Genomic DNA, 18,947 nt, shown 5'->3' on the forward strand with positions numbered 1-18,947 from the left:
GTATGATCCATTTATGAGCTTCTGTATCGATCTCATTGGTGTGGCTCCCCCTGCTGACCGTAGCCTAGCTTAGCAGGCTTTAGAGGACTTGACTCATCTGAAAACAATGTGCCCGAATGCTTTTCTTGCATCACGTTTTCTTGTAGCATATGTTCTCGCTGTCTCGAAGTTTGTTCTGTCGCAGATGAAATTTTAGTGACGCCTTCACGGTTCGTCAGGGTAATGAAAGGGATTTCATTGTTTTCTGTGGAAAAACAAAGCTCTGTCGCATATTTCTTCTCAAACGTCACGGGAAGGGCGTAGTGTGTTCTTCTGTTACTAAGGTATTTGCAAACAAATAGAAAATAAACTAATAGTTAGTCCAGGAGGAATCTTTACTAAGAGAGAATATAACAGGATTATAGTATAATTTATAATCATTATAGCATTTTTTTTTCTTTATTTTTACCCTAATAATGTTTGCTGGTCTCGTGGCCACCTAAATAACTCTGGTTCCTTAGGTGAGGCATCTGAACACACTTTTGAGCGCGCGGCAGCGTCAACTGTCACGCTGTGACAAGTCCAACATGTGTGCGTGCGTAAGTGACGCACTCAGGGCGCAAACACAAGCAGCGCAAACAGCAGGGGCAAACAATCTGGTCGCCCCTACAGATAAAAGACTTGGGTTTTTTTTTATTCCGGACTAAAACTTGGCCTCTGGACAGGTTCTTGTTTGTCTTTGACAGGACATTCCCCAAAGCGCAAATCCAAGAAACAGGCCAGATTTAATGTCTTACTTCACATCCGGCAGGATTTTCAAAGTAATAGATAATTATATCTTTATTTGTATAGCATTGCCATTTGAAGTCCGTTACAAAGAATAAAAGCTCTGGCAAGAGTACACATGCCATCAAAGTGCAAAGATACTGAAATTAAAGATAACAGTAAATGAAAATAAGAATAAAATATTATATATATATATATATATATATATATATATATATATATATATATATATATATATATATAAAGAATAAATAAGAGTAATTATAAGTGCAAAACTTTCAAAGTGCTCAGTGGAAAGTGAAAATAACTTAAATAATACCAGCTTATGAAAATCCTCAGATTTTCAGAAAAATAAACATTAGCATAAAAAGGTGCTTAAATGTAAATGCCACAGTTGCTGCATCATGCTTTCATAGAGCTACCATCTTAATTTACACACATAAAATCAAACATAACAACCTTCACTTATTGAGCTTTGACCTGACTATCAATAAGAGTCCTTATGACAGAAAAAATGGGACGCTTACTCCCAGTTACCTTCTTTCAGACGAACATGTGGTAGTTGTAGTGATCACGGTTTCATTCAACTGGACATGAAGTCGGCTGCAGGCCTTCATCCATTTCTTGCATTAGTCCAGACTCCTGTTTGGGTTTTGGAAATGTAATAAATTGTATTTTGCCCTCTACCTCCTCAAATACTTAAAAGCCCAAACTACGTCGGCATTGATGAACCCCGACAATGTTGACGGATGTTGCTCTAAGTAGGGGGCGTGTACTTCTGGGTAAATACGGACTGCTGATTGGTCAGACGGTGACAAACCTCTGGAATGATTGACAGGTGGCCACAACAATTTCCCCATTTAGATAACATCACTACTAAATTCAAAAATTATTTGCAAAACATTTTGACACACAAAGCGTTTATATTGGAACACAATTTTAAAAGCGCCACCTGTTGTCGTATTTTATTCTGAAGTAACTCTGCTGTACTTCCGGTGTGATTTCGTGGCTCTTCTGTCCAACTTGACGCGTATCTCCTGCGTGTATGCGTGTGTCTGTGTGTGTAGCCGTGCTCCGGGGGTGAAGCCGCAGAAAAGCCTTCTCCATAATGCGGGGCGTGAGGCGCTCCGTGCAGTGATCGGAGCGGCTCCAGGGGGGAGGAGCAGGAGGTGTTTTCGTACCGCTCCCAGCCCGTGTCTGCAGGCACCGGCCAGATACAACCATGTCGAACCGAAAGCACCGGGACAACCAGGAGATCTGCTCCCGCAAGGTCCGAGAGCTGGCCCAGTCCGGGGTAAACAAACACTGCTTCGAGTGCAACCAGCCCGGGGTGACATACACGGACATCACGGTGGGCAGCTTCGTCTGCACGTCGTGCTCCGGAATGCTGTGAGTAAACGACCCGTTTCTGCACATCTAGACCTAACAGATGCAGACGGAGCTGTGGAGTAAAACTAACCAGGCCTGAGATTGCACCGTGCACCGCCCAGACTGAGCAGAGCAGGGTATTATTTTATATTTCCCCCCCTCCCTACATTAACAGGCGGGTGTTGGTGCAGCAGCCCTGGATGATGATGATGATGATGGTGATGTGTGTGTGTGCGCACATTAATTTACGCAGTGTCTGCCTCTGTCTCTCCCTCTGCCTGTCCTCCCAGCAGCTTCATAAAACGACAGACCGCTAGTTGGTCATTTTCCAGCTTTTATACCGTCATGCCGCAGGTTTGATACACTCCTCTCTCTTTCCAGGATCCTCTCCAAATGTGGGCGTGAATGTGTGTGTAGTATCAGAGTTTGTTCTGCATGATCAGTCCCAGCACTCCACAGGAAGGCGGGTTGTTAGTTATTGCGCAATCTTGCACAGCAGTGTCCCACTTTGTGTCCCCCAGCATGGAGAAAGTAGGAGGCTCTGGTTACCGAAAACTTATGCTCCCCACCCCTTCTCTCTCTCTGTCTCTTTCTTTTTCACGCGCACACACACATACACACCCGGACACCTTTACCCCTAACAAATCTGTTCCTCCCCCCCAAAAAAATCCACAGTCACGTGTCAAATATGTCCCCTACCACCTGCTATGTATCCACAGGTGCATCTGAGTGAATTGTGTTTAAAAAAGTTCATTTGTTTCAGTTACTGAATTCAAGGAAAAGTCATGGCTCGATTAGTTGCAGTCATATTAACGGAAAGTTTAGTGGAAGGAAAAAGTCTGGTTAAAAAAAAGGTGCACTGCCTTGAGAGGAAGATTAAATATAACCCACAGTTGCTCAGTGGTACAAATTTCTATTTTCCTTACTCGTGTCAGCCTTGTTGCTTGCATCCCTTTTTCTGACACACTTTTTCCGTCCACTCAACTTTCCATCAGCAGCTACAGCACTCTCTAAACATTCAGCTTCCTTACCTTTTGACTTCACTTCTTGACTTTAGCAGTCATCTCCAGTGAGTAATAATCAACTAACAGTTTGACTTTTCACTGTTTTGGATTGAATTACTGAAAGAAAGAAACTTTTTCCACAACATACTAATTTATTGAGATGCACCTATCAGCTGCCTCAGACATGCACACTCACTTTAAATCCTCACTGTTTGTCTCTTTGATGTAAGAATATATTTTTGTTACTTTTTCTATCTCTCCTCTACATCCCAGGAGAGGCCTCAACCCTCCCCACAGAGTCAAATCCATCTCCATGACAACTTTCTCCCAACAGGAAGTGGAATTCCTCCAGAACCATGGCAATGAGGTAAGTGATGCTCTGTCTTTTCACCTCCTAATTAAGTTGCTTCTTGCTTCGTTGCCAGATGGAGCCAGTAGGTTGTTGGTTTAGTTGCCAGGTATTTGATTAAGGAAAGAGAGTAAGTAGAGGTTTTGGAAAAAAACGTTATATTTTAAATAGTTTTGATGTAGAATATAAAATGTTGCATGAGGTCATCAGTTGAACTAATCTCATAAGTTCTGTATAAACACAAAAGAAACTGTTGTCTTATCCCACTGAAATTTTCCCTACTTTTAAAAATATGTTGTTTTTTTTGTTTGTTTTAATTGCAATGTGTTGTATTACTGGATTTGTTGAAACAATAACCAGTCAAACAGTTTTTTTAAGACGGAAAAACAGGTTATTTTTTACTGGCAATGCACTGATTGCTCAGCAGGTGACTGGATTTTTACCACTTTTCAAAACATAAAAGTCTTGTAAAAATCCAAAGTCGACATTTACATTAAACCCAATAAAAAGCAGCTTAATCCTACAGATCAAACAGCAAATCAGACTCCTCTTTTTTCTGATTATTATTTTCAATTATAGTGGAAATTAATATAAAACTATAGATGCTGTAGAAAATAAATCTGTGGAAGTCAAGAATTTTATTTTTTTATTTTTCCAAAAGGTTTTTTTTTTCTACGCTGAGCCGCTGCATGGAATAAATTGCAAATGAAAGGTAAAAAGTTTTCACTGGCCTAAAGGGTGTTAGTTTGGTACTGTGTTGTTTTCTAAACAAATAATTTTGTGTCATTCTTAGTTTTTAGTTGTACAAAAAATGTCCTTATAAACACGACGCGTATCAACCAGGACTAGGAAAAAAAAGTACCTCATGTTCTTTTGATTGCGAATGATTGTAGGAATAATCTAAAACCAACTTAAATGGGAAACTGCAGCTGAGAACTTAACAAAAAATGTGAATAAGAATTTTCCTTGAGAACTGCAATTATTGTATTTTTTTGTGTAATCTATATGTTTCAGAGAGATTAATTTATGTGGTTTTGCCCTTGTTAGATAAGGACTAATGTATTTTAAGTTAGTTATCCTACATCTGCGGGGTGGAGTGAGCTGAGACATTTCTGGTGTCTCATAGTGTTGTGTTGACAGACCTGCTCCATTACACACGCAGTGAGACCCCAGAGGAGCGCTCGTTCACCGCAGAGCATCCGTTCAGATCTGGGAGTTTCTGTTTGATTGACAGGAAGCTGTACACTTACACAACTTTTCTTTTTTTAACACCCACAGCAGCACTGGGCCGCTCACTGGTTCCCCAGCATGAATCACTATTAAAGTAAGATTAGGCGGAAGGGCACAAAAACCTGCCTAATTTCTTAAAGTTTTGATTTATTTAACTACCTCTAAGTTCGGAATACTTTTAAATTAATTAGGCCCTGAAATGTAGGGAAAATGTTTACTGCTAACCTCAGTTACTGAATCAAATTCTCAGTCATTTAGTTCTTCATTTTTAGAGATTCATCTGTAAGCTGGCCAGAGATCAGCCAGGAAAAGCCTGATCAGCTCATCTCTGATTATTTATTCTCTGTTTTCTTTTGGATCTGTTGCTATCATATTATAAAAGTGTCAAATATTTATCAGCTGTAAAATTCAGTCTGTTGAGCTGCAGTTACATCGCTATGACAACTACCACCCTTCGGCTGATCCGCTGCTTATTCAACAATCGCTCTAATAGGTCATTTTGCATAATTATCGTTGATCATTTTCCACATACATTCAGCTGGAATGTAATGAAAACGAATGGAGAGTGCGCCGCAGTGTGACTGTGGGAGCCTCGGGGATCGGTTACATGACGCAGACGATGGATGAAGTACATCAGGCATGACTGCGCACTGATCTGCTTGGTGGTAACCCAGATCCGCATGTGTTTCCAAGTCGAGCTTCATGTGCACCGAAGCTGAAGTGTGGAGGGTCAAGATTGCTCCCGTCATCATCCTCTCAGTGATCTAACCACTCATGACTCACAGGCAGTGTTTATTTGCTGCACTCTGACTCTTGCACCAGATGAATCACTGAGGGAAAAAAAAAAAAATCTCTTCTTATTTTTGTGAAAGATCTCTTTCATTAAATGTCTGAAACAAATAGGGATTGTGGTCTAATTTTAAACTCCTGCAGTTAGAAATCAACCATTACTCCTCAGCCAAATCAAATCAACACTGCCCTCTTTTTAATGTTGTTGACATGTAAAATGTGTGTGTGCGTGTGTGTTTGTGCGTGTGTGTTTGTGCGTGTGCGTGTGTGTTCAGGTTGGTCGAAGAACCTGGCTGTGCGTGTTTGATCCGAAGGCCGATGGCTGCCCCGACTTAAAGGATCCTCAGAAGTTCAAAGAGTTTCTTCAGGATAAATATGAAAAGAAGAAATGGTGAGAACTTTTAAAATACCTTGTTTCAGTCTTAAAATAGGTAGTTTCATTAATGCATTTTCTTTAAAAAAAATAAAATAAAAATGCTTTTAAAGCAGCAAACATTCCTTATCTGTTGATCAAATGGCAGTATCTGTCAAATGTTCTCTTCTTTATTTGGCTCAGACACAGGAAATAAACATGGCTTCTATAATACATACAAGAAGCTAAAGCTCTTTTTGATGGCCTGGCTGTTAACTATCTGCATTATCGATGGGAGAAACTGTGTTGAGTCCACACACACTGTGTTGTTGTTTTGGTTAAATCCAAGATATCAGTTGATTATTATTCCCACAAAAATGTTTCCTGTAAAGAGACTGCTTTGATGGCTGTGGAGACAACCATGCTGTGTTTACATCCCCAGAGTTCACCCATATTTCCTGCATAGAAGGTCTATGTAGCATGGCTGCACACTCCATCCTTTTTCTGTTTTACCAATTCTTTTTTCTAAATCTTGAAGGCGACCTGATATGTTTCTTTCAACATATTAGGATAGAGCAATACAAAACATGCTGATTACGTTTTTTGCACAAAACAATTCTTAGAGACAATGAGATTTTATTTCTGCCTGTTTTAAGCTCCTTTCAGAATGAGACGTTTTTAGGGCGTCTTGTCACTTTAAATCCAATTATCTGCTGCTGGCCACGCCCCCCAACTCAAAGTCTACACTCGCACAAAATGGCGTCAAACAGTTGCGCAATTATATAACCCTACATCTTTGAAAACCAGAAGAAGAGTCTTCGGCACAACCAGCAAGAACACAGAAGGTGGTCTCTGGATAAGAAATCAACAACAAAACTTTTTTTCTTTTCGAGCAGCCGTTGAACAGCGCAAACAGCTCACCAACCGGGTTGCTAGCTAACAGGCTGGGCTTGGCGCGGGTTGCCAGGCAACGGCGCAGTGCCCGTACGTAACAATCACGGGGTTCCTGAAACATCTAATTTTCCAGACACCTAAAAACGTATATTTCTAATCGCTTGGTCTGTTTTTAGAAGCAGTTGAGACCGAAATGGAAGCACAAAAAACGTGCAAAATATGAATTTTTCATAACAAGCCCCTTAATATTAGGCTGTAACAAAGCGTGCTATAAGCATGGTTAATGGCACAAACTATGTTTCTCCCTGAATTTTTACAGGCATTTTTCCAAAAGCAAAAACCGGAGGGACGTGGAGGGCCCCTGGAGTCCCGGCGTCCAAGCCGTTCCCTCTTCCCATGGTCCATTATCGAGCCAGGGCCCCTCCCATAACTTGCCACCTAATGCCAGATCTACGAGGCCACTGGTAAGAAGCAAGAGATACGTTAAGTGGATGGAGACGCTAATGGAGAATCAATAAAAGAAGGGAAATAAAGTGAGAGCAGAAGTAAAAACTGCATGAAAAAGAGGAAATGAAAGGAGGCAGGATATTCAGAGAGAGAGCCGGAAAGAAAAAGGGAACAGCAGGTGAAGAGATGACCTGAATTCACTTCAGTGCTGCAGCAGAGAGGCTGATAGGTTGGGCAGTCGGAGGGCCAGGTAGCCTCCACATCAAAGGCTCCACTTATGAATTATTGAGAAACGATGAAACAGACTCACCCCGTCTGCCTTTTCCATTTTTAACTCCCCTTTCTATTTATCTCTTTTCCACCAGTCTCAGTCGCAGCTGCCATCATGGGATCGCGCTCCCACCATCTCGCCCGCTGACATGCGGACCGACGCGTTCACGGCCAGGCCTTCGCGCTCGCAGAGCTTTCGAGATCCCCCTCTGAAAGGTCAGAGGTTGGATCCTCCGTGGGAGGAATTCTTTTCTTTCTTGTTTGTGGTATTAGGCTTTATCACGTGTTTTTGTTTTTTCTTGTGATCCAGACTCCACGCTGTGTGGCATAGAAAGACAGCGACCGGGATCCCTGTCGTCAGCACTGGGAGGTCAGAGCCACGGCCCATCGTTCCCCGCCCTCCCAAGACCCTCAGGTGGGCTTTGGACTCCCTCTACTTTAGAAAAACATAGATCAATGCAAAGCAGTTTGTTCAGGCTTTGAAAGTGAAGAACACCTCATGCTATTAGAAAAAACTATTCACCTTTATTGTTTTAGTCACAACTGAGATCGTCTCCCCTACATCGGTGTTTAAATATATAAAATATTTGTGAAGTGGGGTTTTTTCTTCTTTGTGATTGAAATGTGTAAATGTAGACAAGCAGTGCTTGAAATGTCCATTCAGACATTGTGCAGTCCCTTATAAAAGTAGTAATTTATCTTCAGCTTTTTCACAATTTGTCACATTAAAACCACAAACTCCTGTGCGTTTTAACAATAGGTTTTTATGCAATTTAGAGCTGTACTTCAGCAGGGCCATTCGTATAAAACTGCCAACTCTACTGTTATCCCTGTAATCGTATGCTAATATTAAGTGTTGCCTCCTTTCAGATACTAAAATAAGTGCATTGTCTTTAACTAATATAGTTTCTGAAACATAAATAAGTATATTATCTCTAAATAGTATACTTTTGGAAATATAAATATATCTAGAGACTATACCTCTTTAAATTACCAAAACGTTTATGCCAGCATTAGCCTGTTAGCTAGTGCTAATGTTAACACCAATGTTGCTCGCGTTTGGAAACTGGAACAAGCATCGATGAGCCTTACATTTACATGCAGTGGCACTTGTTAGGCAGCTCATCCAGAGCCAGAAGATTTTTGAGATTTTTTTTAAGTGCGTTCCAAAACCAGATCTCTGATCTTCAGCCTAAACTGTAAACATGTCAAACATTTCAAGCTGTGGGGGCTTTTCAGGACGGAGTATTGTTAAAAATGCAAAAACGGCTGCTTAACGTAACATAGCAAATGAGTGAACATTTTGAACACAGCTATAATGTCGGCGCCACGCTGTTTCTCAGGATCATCCTTGTGTATTCTCTCTGATTTTTGTCGTGTCATCATGTGCTGCCACATTGGGTTTGCTTTTCATGAATCTTAAAACCAAGCAGGCTGCTCAGCTGTCGACAGGAAGCAGCAGGAAAGATGGGGTGATCTGACATGAGTGACATTTTCCTTTTTCTTCTCTCTCTCTCTCTCTGTGTCTATCTGATGTTTCTCTGCTCTTTCCTTCAACCTTGTAGCCAGTAGCTCGTTCAAAAACCACTTCACTTTAGGTAAGACTCATTGCTTTTCGAGTTTGTGCTGAGTGGCTGGAATCGATAAGTACTTCCTCTGTGTATCATTCATAATAGATGCCTTATCTGTGGATGTGTCAGTGCTGGCCGCGCCTTACGTGCATGTAAATTTACAACAAACCGCAATTTTTTTTTCCATTACAAACTTCAATGTATTTTTTTGTAATTGGCCATCACAAAGTTGTGGTTAATTGGGAAGTAGAAGGAAAATGACATGGTTTTCAAAATCTATTGTGATTGAAAATACTGGAGTTTGTATTCAGACTCCAAGACTCCACTAAATAATCTTTTTCTGCAATTAGGGCTGCAAATTGGATCCAAGTGATTTTATTTTGGCACATCAGTGTAACGGGGGCGAAATACTACAGCTGCATACCAGGGTCACTGTAGACAGATCAAAAGAGGAGTAACTTTCCACTACAAAACACTAATCTTACAAAATTTTCTAGAAAAAAAATGTGGAAATTTCTGAGCTTTAAATGTTGAATATTTTCTAGGGAAAAAAATCCAAATTTCTATCATTTTAGTATTTTGTTCTCATAAGTATTTCACTTTTGGAGCTCAAAAATTTAAATTTTTTTTCCAGGTAATTTCAAAGATTCATCTAAAAATTACTGAGTTTTATCTTGCAATTTTTAAACTTTTGGAGCAAAGAAATGTACTTGTTTTTGGGTGAAATTTTCCTCCTTTTCCTTTTATCTACAATGGCACTAATACGCCGTCGTAGAATACAAACGCATGCCACACTTTTCAGGTTGTTTTGTGAGATACATTTGAAAACTGTGTACTATTTTACTTCATAATTATTCACCTTGTGTTGATTTTTTTTCCCCATTAAATTTTGTGTTGCAGTTTGTTGTATTAACAAATTTCAAAAAGGCTCCAGTGCTATAAATGCGCTTAAAAAGGCGCTGTATGTCACAGCAGACGAGCAAAATCTCCTCACTACTTTCACCATCTAAATCACTGCAGTCAGGCATCACCTACTGAAATTGGGGTCAGTCATTTTCTTCATCAGTCAGGTTTGCCACTTCAAAGCTCAGGTCTGGGAGGGTCAAGGAGACACATTTACTCAGAGGGAACAGAGTGAGCTTAAAGCAGGGCTATTTTTGGGCCGCGCCTCCCGCTGCTGCGGCCTTCGTCAGCACAAGGCCGCTGATATTTCGCACCACGCTGCCGCTGAAGCTCTCGAAAACTATGTGGGGCGCAGGCAGCAGTAATCCCATTCCAAACAAGTATTCTTAGAAGTCCCAGAGTATGCCTGCAGAGATAGGGCCTAGCCGACGCCTCACAAACACGCTTCGCAGATGACATCGGAGCCCAGAAACACGGGGCACGGGTGATGCGTGTCTGGAATCAGTGGATTATCTGAATCGGGTCAAGTCTGGACTCTGTCTCCGGCTCGTCAGCTGACAGGGGGAGGAAGATGGATTCACCTTTTCGTCTCCATGCTAGCAGAAGCTGATACCCAGCATGCTTAGCGGCTAGCTGTTGCTAACTACATGGAGGCTATTCTTAGGATCTAACTGTTGCTTTTAAAGATCTTGTCGCCCTTTCTGCTGTGCTTTTTTTTCTTTTTTAAAGTTTAAAGCTTAAAACTGATATCTGTTTTATTTCGCATTCCTCGTGCACAAAGCTAACGCTGTCACCGATTATCTTCACAACATGAAAATGTCAGCTTGGCGTGAGATTGTTTTTCTCTGCTTGACGTTTAGCGAGCCGAGAGCGCATGAGTTAAAAGAAAGATATCATAAAGAAAGCCGCAGGGTTTAAAAAGATAAATTAATTCAGAAAAAAAAACTGCAGCGGAAAGAGTCAAAACAACGCATTGCAATTTAGTCCTACTGTATGAAAATAGCACAGTTCCTAAGCAGTTTTTAAAACCCAACTTCCAAATACAGACAAAAATGAAAAAAAAAAAAAAGGTGTGGAAAAACTAAGTACACCCCATGCTTCCTTAGCTTTTGCAGATATTAATTTCTCTACATCTCAATTGAACTTTGTTCCGACCTGCTCAAAGCACAATCATCAGAAATCTTGTGGCTAATTGAGACAAAACTTTGCAAACCGAGGTCACGATGCTGTTTTCTTTTTCCATTCTGGCATTGTGTTGAACCACACCTGTTCACAACAGATCAGGAAGCGTGTCCAACTCCTGCGGGTCATACTTGTTTGATCATCAATTAATTTAGTTCTTAAGTCCAATTAAAGCTGCAGGGGTGTACTTATATTTTCTGACAATTCATGAAATTCATGAAATCTATATTTTTATAGACTGTGTACGTGTTTGACTGTGTACGTGTTGCTAATGTAACACGTAGACGTCATGTTTGGTGTCTAGTTTTGAAATATTACCACAGTCCACACAGGAGGTTTTTAGAGCTCCAAAGGTCGTAGTTCATCGTCATTAGCTGTTGTTTTCTCTCCCTCAGGTCGTACAGTGTCAGTCTCAGGAGTCACAGGGCCCTTCAGGGCCTTCCCAAAATCTCTGAGTGTGGATTTCGGAGGTCTGAACCATCCTCAGCAGCAGTCCATCCCACAGTCTCTGTCCCAGCCGCAGCAGCAGCAGCAGCAGCCGGTCGGCGTCAGCCAGACGACACCGCCGGTCAGCGCGTCCAGCAACCGGGACAAGTACGCTGCCGTGTCGCAGCTGGACAGTGTCTTTTCTGAAACATCTTCAGCTGCAGGTATCTAATGTTTGTCACTCGCTGCTTTGCAATGTTTCGAAAGCCCAAACAAACAGAAACAGACCGTAGTTAAACTTTGATGAAGAGGTCAAAGTCCGAAGAAGCATTTTGCGTGACCCTCGAACAGCCTGGGGAGCCACTTCATTAAAGGAATGCTAAGGATTCTGGCTCATTTGAGGACAAATATAAATCTTTTATCTTGGCAGGATTTCTTGTACACTCTTGAATTTTTAGTAAAAGTCCAACATTCAAGTCTGTGTGGGAAATCAAAACATTTTTCGGGGGTTGGCTGAAGGTTCTGGATGACTGGAAAGATGTTAATAAAGTAAATCAACTCACTTTCAAAACTCCCTTCCTGACGATTTTAAGATAATGTATCTAGGATACAAACCTCCACGACTTAAAGGAACAGATGGAAATCTGTGGAATGTTCTTCTGGCATCAGGGAAGAAAAGAAAGATGGACGGTACAGTGTGAACTGACTGGTAGGAATGGAATGAGGCGGCCATGGTTGTTTAATTTAACTGCCCTTTGGGATCAATAAAGTTTTCTGAATCAGAATGAGTAAGAAAAAAAAAACATTTGCTGTTAATCTACATCCAATTTTATTTGAAGTCAATGAAGAGCTACCTAAAGTATGAAAATGCTGCTAAATCGACTGCAAATTATCTACTTTTTTAAAAGGAGAAAAACGTGAGATGGAGACAACATGTAACGTTTATCTTTTGCTCTGCCTATTTTCCTTTCTGAATTGATTTGTGTCTTTGTGTTTCTACCAATAGGCCTGTCAGAAATTTTGCTGGATGATAAATTGTCCCAGAACTTACTGTGATTGTTGTTTCGAGAATATTTTCAAGTAATATAATAGGAATAATGGCAAAAAAAAAAAAAATGCAAGAACACATTCTCAAAGAACAGAAACAATAAAAAATTAATTATGAAGAAATTATTAAGATTATCTTAAAAAAAGAAAAAGAAAAAGAAAGGGATAGTTGAGACCAAAGCACCCAGTTTTTGGTGAAAAAAGAAAAACAATAAATCAAGCAAATGAAAATTACAGTTTCTTTTACTTGATTATGCGATTTAATTTATTTAGTGTTTGTTGTGACAGGAATATCTACGAATGGGGAGAAGAATTTAAAAATAAAAGAAGTAAAAAAAAAAAAAAAATGGGAAAGCACTTCTTCCCCCCGGTACTATGGCTGTAGTAATATTCTGGGTTTTGACTCCGACTCTTGCACAGAGGCTGTGTAAGGAGTGCGTGTGATCCAGATTTTGATGGCCAGCTCAGCTTAGTTGCGTAACACCGTTACTCTCCAAATGCCAAGACTCGTAGCAGCTGAATTATGCTCATTGTATTTACTCCAGATTCTGCACAGTCGGGTTCAAAGGACCCCGTTGACTGGTTTTAAAGCGACCGGCCGTGTTTGTCTAAATACCAAGCTGGCTGCTTTAATGGACGTAACGCGTGTGTGGAGCCCTGGGGCTTTCCGCAAGAAGCCTTGCTGCTGCTGCTGCTGCTGCTGCTGTTGTTGTTGTTTTCCAGCTTCATCTCAGTCTTCTCTGTCTGGCAGGAAGAGCTCTTTATTGATTTTCTGCTTCAGCGCTCTTTGATCCATATCAAGCCAAACTCGGAAATGTTTTTATTTTTTATTTTATTTGATTAATTCTTGTTTTCCTCCCATTGACTTACACACTGCAGCACAACAGTTTGAGCCCTTTATCAGACTTTTACTCACGTTTTAAGGTAATGGTAGTACTTGATCTTTTAAAACAGGGTTAATAACAGGCCTGAGGTCATATCCTGATGGTTTTTTTTTTTTTTTTGTCCCTGTGAAATGCTTGCTTGCAGCTCCACCTAGTGGCCCTCCGCAGTACAGCGCTATCTTTGGCAGCAGGCTCTCGTCCAGCTCCACTCCTGCCAGGTATGAAGAGAAAAGCAGCTTTTATTTCAACGCGGTCGGGCTTGGATCGATTCACGAGGTTTTTTTTTAAAAAAAAAATTATCTTCTTTTGCTCTTCCGCGCCCCAGCTCCCCCGGAGTCGATGCTGTATCCAGCTCCCAAAGTTTTGGAAGTGAGTACAGAGCACAGGCCACATCGATCCAGCCCCGCGCTGCATTTTACATTCAGCCCCTTTCATCCTAAAGGAGCCGTCCAACACCACCACTCATCACGCTCAGACTTAGAGTCAATCTGAATAGGCAGGAATTTGCCCTGTTAACCCGACGCATGGTGAATTATCTCCCCCCCCCTCTCCCCGTTGCGCCTTGTGTGTCTCAGATTTCCCAAACCCATTCAGCTCCAGCGCCGGGTCGGCTTCCCAGCAGCCTGTTGCCCTCTCCCCCAGTAACCCCTTCAGCAGCGCCTCAGGAGGTAAGCCTCATGCTCTGCAGGAGCTTTAAGACTTTTTTTTTTTTTTCTCTTCACGTTTTGTCAGCAAGAAAGCATTCAGAGTTCAGAGTCTGGCTGCCTGGAGGCAAACGAGTGCTGCTTTAAAACGTCACTCTACTGCAGGCAGAGTTGGGCTGCAACTAGTCACATTTACTCACATGAACTTTTTGGAAAAAATTTACTTTTAGGAATTTTTTTCTACGCTGTACTTAGTCTTTATTATGAAGTATACGTGAAAATATGTTGAAGTAGTGCTGCTCTGACTGTGAAGCAATTAAGATCCACATTTTTCTTCTTTGTCATCCACCCATAATCAGATTTTTAAGTTTTTATTAAAATGTTGTAATAAAACAAGACAGAATAGCGACACACGTCTACGTTGTCAGCACCAGTAACCCAGTAAGGCGTCGCTTTGGCGTCTCGACGCTTCTCCTGCTTCTTTGTTCGACGTAGAAATGAAAAGTGAAAGCAGCTCTGTGCCGTCTCCTCTTCACCTGAGCAACGACGTCTTCTCCCTCTGATTTCTTCCCACCAGGCGACTCCGGGGCGTTTGTCACTTCGCCCACCTCCGTTTTCCCTCCGTCTGCTTCCTTCCCGGCTCCTGCCACCCAGAATGCATTTCACCACGAGTCAGTCGCCAATCAAGAAACCAACGGTGAGATTTGCTTTATTTGCTGTAGCATCGCGTCTTAATGTGCCGAGAGGACCATGAAGTAGAACTTTTAATCAGGGAAGTAGTGTTGTTTTGTTATAAAAACACAAACTTTGCAGAGAAAAGGTCTTAAAATATGTTTTTGTTAACTTGAATGGCTCAAAGCTGAGGAGGAAACAATGTATTTCCTCAATATAGTGAATAATGAAGAGAAGAAAAACACAGTGAGCTCATTAGTTATACAATAATATTGTATTTTTATCCAGCTCAAAATTATTCATACTCTTGACGGATTTAAAGTTGTTTTCATTCAAGTTTTTTCCATTAGGGGAATGAGAGGCATTGCCTAAAACATAAGTAAAAAACAATAAGAAAAAATAAAAATGGACTTGTTTGTCTCATAAAACCACAATAAAAACATGAGTCTGTGGTTTCTACTGCAGACCAGACCAGAATACAGTCCACTCAGTATTCCGTCATTCACCGACCGGTCCCCAGAGGTCAGCAGGTCAGGAACACCCACAGACGCAGCCAGTGCACTGGAAAAAAAAATCAGCTCAAACCTTTAAAAAAAAAAAGAAAGATATGTTAATTGGTCAAATTGAGTTTAATTTATTAAGTTTATTAAGTTGTAAAGGTAAACAAACATAAATCAAGTGAGTTCGATCCACTTCATTTAATTTCTTGTGACTAACAGATTTTTTTTTTTTTAAGTTGGAGCTGCATTGTTTTGCGTTTTTCCAGTGTCTGGTTGCAGCTCCTGTTTGGGTCCCGTTTCACCCGTCATGTTTCTGTCTCCTGCTGCAGGTTTCGCCTCGTTCCCCGAGCCTGACTCTCAGCCCAAAGTCCCTCGGCCCATGTCTGTGAACCCGTTCACGGTGAGTTCGCTGCCCGGAGAGCCGGTGGGGAATCCGGCTTGCTCCATCTAGGCGGCGTTCTTGCTGCTGTTTCTCACTCCAGCCTCTCTCTCTCTCGTTCTGCAGGGGAATGTCTACCCCAGTCGGGGGACATCGAAAAATCCCTTCATCTGACCCCTCCCCCCGCCTCCCCTCCATCTCCTCATCCCACGCCTCTCCTCACTTCGCTGGGAACCGAGGGAGGAGTGAACTTGAGGAGCTGCTGCCATTTCAAAGCCTCTGGAGTATTTCCACCCGGTCGGGGAGGGTCGGACCCTCCTCCATCCCGCCCTCCCTGCCTCCTTCTCTCCTCTGTGTCTGTGTTTACGTGTTTGTGGAGGAAAGAAAAATAACAGAAGAGGGTGTGAATGTAACAATGAAACTGTATGTGTGTGTGTGTGTGTGTGTGTGTGTGTGTGTGTGTGTGTGTGTGTGTGTGTGTGTCAGGGTGTTTTTCTGTGACAGTAGATGCCACCTCAGGGCTCTGTGGGAGTCACGAGTGAACAATGCCTCTTTAATTTTACCCACAAATTATACCACACACACACACATGTTGCTGCTGCTGCTATCATGCTTTCATCTCCTGCTTATAAGTGCAAAAATATATATATATATATATATATATAAAAGAAACACACCCCTGCAAAAACAGCCCACCGGTAAGAACGTCCTCTGCTTTAAAATCTTTGAATCTTAGCTGGTGGGACAGAGACTTTGACTTGTCATCACACATGCCCTGCAAATAATTTTGAACAGCCTTAACAACCTCGTGATGCACGTGAATTAGCGTCTCAAGAAAGACGAACGTATGTGTGTGCGTGTGTGTGTATGGAACATGTTTGCATTTCTCACTTTTTTTTTTTTAATTCCTGGTCAAATTATCGATCAGTGATTATCAGTGTTTTTCACTCTCAGGCTGCATGCGCTTATAGGGCTAAAAGGAGATGCTACTGAATGTAAAAGCAAATTTCAGAAAACAAACAAAAAAAATCCCAAAACGATAAGAGACATAAAATATGTATAAAAAGTTCACAGCTTCATTTTACTGGACCAAAATGCTTTCTTGTTTCTTTTAATTGAGGTAAAGGTTATTTCTTTTATTTTGCCAAAAAGAACAAAAAAGTAAGAGTTTCATGTATTAACCTCTTTGTAACGACACGTATTCATGTTCATAAAATCAACTTCTTAATATAGTGAGGCTTTTTCTGTGTGTCTTTGACTGTTTTTATTCACACATGATGGAAACACCTTCACCACTTCAGAATGACTCGAAGTCTGAAAATCCGTCCGTTCATTTCTGGTGGCAGAAACGACCGTTTTAGGGTTATTATAATAAAGTTTTGTTTTTACGTTCACGCAGCTGACATTACAGTGAAACACGACTGGGAACTGAAACATTGAGCTAAGAAAGTCCACAACAATCATTGTGAAATTAAAAAGTAGTCGCCCCCCATGGCAGTAACTTTGCTAAACAGCAGGGGGCGGTAGACTGTTATTTTATGTTTGCCCTCCTGCACAAGGTTACTTTGGGATGCATATTGCATAACAGCATGCATACTGCAGCACGAAGATGGTTCCGTTTTGGTTGTTTTAAAATATTCATTTAAATCTAAAAGATTTTAATGCGCTTTTCCTTTATTCTTTTTATATTTAATAAAAACAAAGGACTGGAGATTCCACTGAGCGTAGACACGATTTTAAATAGAGAAAACAGTCAAATGTCTGATTTTTCAATTTAATACAGCAACGTCGTCCAAATGAAGAATAGAAATAACACAGCTCCAAAAGATTTCTAAAGTTGACCCTTGATTTCGCTACTGTCTGGAGAATTTCTGCTGATTTAATCACTGTTCTTTGGACACAGTTGCTGAATCTGCAGAGTTCATGCGTCAATATATCCACATTTCAACAGAAGACAGATAGGGACTGTTTTTTTTTTTTTTTAACAATAAATAGACCAGGATGGACCTCCTGGAAGCGCCAAGGCTGAAATCTTACGCCACAATGGAGAGGAGAAGGGATGCTGCCTTCACGTGCTGTGGGAATCTTTAGGAGTTCGCATAAAAAGAATAGAGATGGAAGATAACGTGCGAAAACGCAAAGAAAATTGGAAGATGTTGGTTAGAATACTGCTGTAAATAATTACATATGAGCTTATTTATAAATGTATAATGAGAGTTTTATATTATCAGCACTAATTTAGAGTCTGGTGTTACTTTTTTCAGTTTATTGTACGGTGCTAGGTCAAATTGATGCAAAAAAACACTACAGGGACATTCACTCTATAATGTTGAATGTCCCTGTCATGTTGTTACAACATTACAGTCTACACACTACAATGATTTTTGGCAAAATCCATTTAGAAATAACTTTCAAACTGTTGTATTGTGGCAGCATTATATAAATGTAAGTTAAAAACACATAATATTAGGTGGTTTGCTTTGATCTGATTTACGTAATGAGAAAAACAAAGCAGAAACGTTTTATCAGCACCAGATTTTTTTTAGTTTTTTATTTTTATTTTTAGTTTGAATAACCTGTTGTCTATTTTCACATAGGTATAAAACCTATTATGCACACTTTTGCAACACAATTAATGTAATGGAACACATACTAATATTTGCATTTACTTTTTGATTATATGTGCAAATAGAATTGCAATAAATTAAATATAAGACTAGTTATAAATCAGCCATCCATCCATACCCGCTTATGTTTGCATCATTAGTCCATGACCAGTGTATGGAGTAAAAATTTATTTATTTTTCTGTTTGTTTTTGTCTTTAGTCCGTTTCTTTAATAACTGTTTTTATCGTTTTATATCTCTGCATTCTTCCTCTTTAGTTTTTTAAGTTCTCTCTTCCCAGGTGAGACGGATTAGCATGTATTAATCGGAAGTTTAGTTGTCAGAACTGCGGTGAAGCTCCTGAACGCACCGTGCTCTAGAGTACTACGGAGGAGAGTTTAGTGAAGGGAATTCCGGTTCTTTTTTGAGATCCAGATGATTTGGCTCAAACTCGGATCTTGTGCTCCCGAACTGCTCTTTGCTTCGCATCTCTTCTAACTTTCACATATCTCAACTTCTTATAGTTATTTAGTAGTATGTCCATACCTGCTGCAAATGTAAAACACTAAGCATAAATAATGGTATAAATTCTTAAATAGCTATCATTTTTAGCTAATGATACAAAATAAGGTCAAATCTAACTTCCTAGAGTTACCTTCATAGTTA

The 18,947-nt window shown here is 40.6% G+C and overlaps 1 protein-coding gene across 3 annotated transcripts; it reads left to right on the plus strand.

The window, feature by feature from the left end:
• Positions 1-1,792: 1,792 nt before the first annotated feature.
• Positions 1,793-16,906, plus strand: agfg2 (ArfGAP with FG repeats 2). Of its 3 annotated transcripts, none has more exons than XM_015014581.1 (14): positions 1,794-2,154; positions 3,411-3,504; positions 5,781-5,896; positions 7,071-7,215; positions 7,564-7,684; positions 7,779-7,883; positions 9,034-9,066; positions 11,520-11,774; positions 13,627-13,699; positions 13,807-13,850; positions 14,057-14,149; positions 14,703-14,822; positions 15,627-15,697; positions 15,803-16,906. In XM_015014581.1, the coding sequence occupies exons 1-14, from the start codon at positions 1,988-1,990 to the stop codon at positions 15,848-15,850; spliced, it is 1,485 nt and encodes a 494-aa protein (XP_014870067.1). In that variant the 5' UTR covers positions 1,794-1,987; the 3' UTR covers positions 15,851-16,906. The 3 variants fall into 3 exon arrangements, with proteins under 3 accessions (XP_014870068.1, XP_014870067.1, XP_014870069.1); XM_015014583.1 differs by lacking the exon at positions 1,794-2,154 and adding an exon at positions 2,190-2,487; XM_015014582.1 differs by lacking the exon at positions 9,034-9,066 and having other exon boundaries at positions 1,793-2,154.
• Positions 16,907-18,947: the final 2,041 nt, after the last annotated feature.

This window comes from Poecilia latipinna, unplaced genomic scaffold (assembly GCF_001443285.1).
Source record: "Poecilia latipinna isolate Pla-1442-1.1 unplaced genomic scaffold, P_latipinna-1.0 Scaffold1830, whole genome shotgun sequence".
NCBI classification, from domain to species: domain Eukaryota; kingdom Metazoa; phylum Chordata; class Actinopteri; order Cyprinodontiformes; family Poeciliidae; genus Poecilia; species Poecilia latipinna.

Excerpts from the sequence above, each read along its gene's own strand:
- agfg2 (XM_015014581.1), top strand. The coding sequence starts at position 1,988 with ATGTCGAACCGAAAGCACCGGGACAACCAGGAGATCTGCTCCCGCAAG. Across the intron at positions 3,505-5,780 it reads TCCAGAACCATGGCAATGAG|GTTGGTCGAAGAACCTGGCT; the intron begins GTAAGTGATGCT and ends GTGTGTGTTCAG. Across the intron at positions 7,216-7,563 it reads CCAGATCTACGAGGCCACTG|TCTCAGTCGCAGCTGCCATC; the intron begins GTAAGAAGCAAG and ends CTTTTCCACCAG.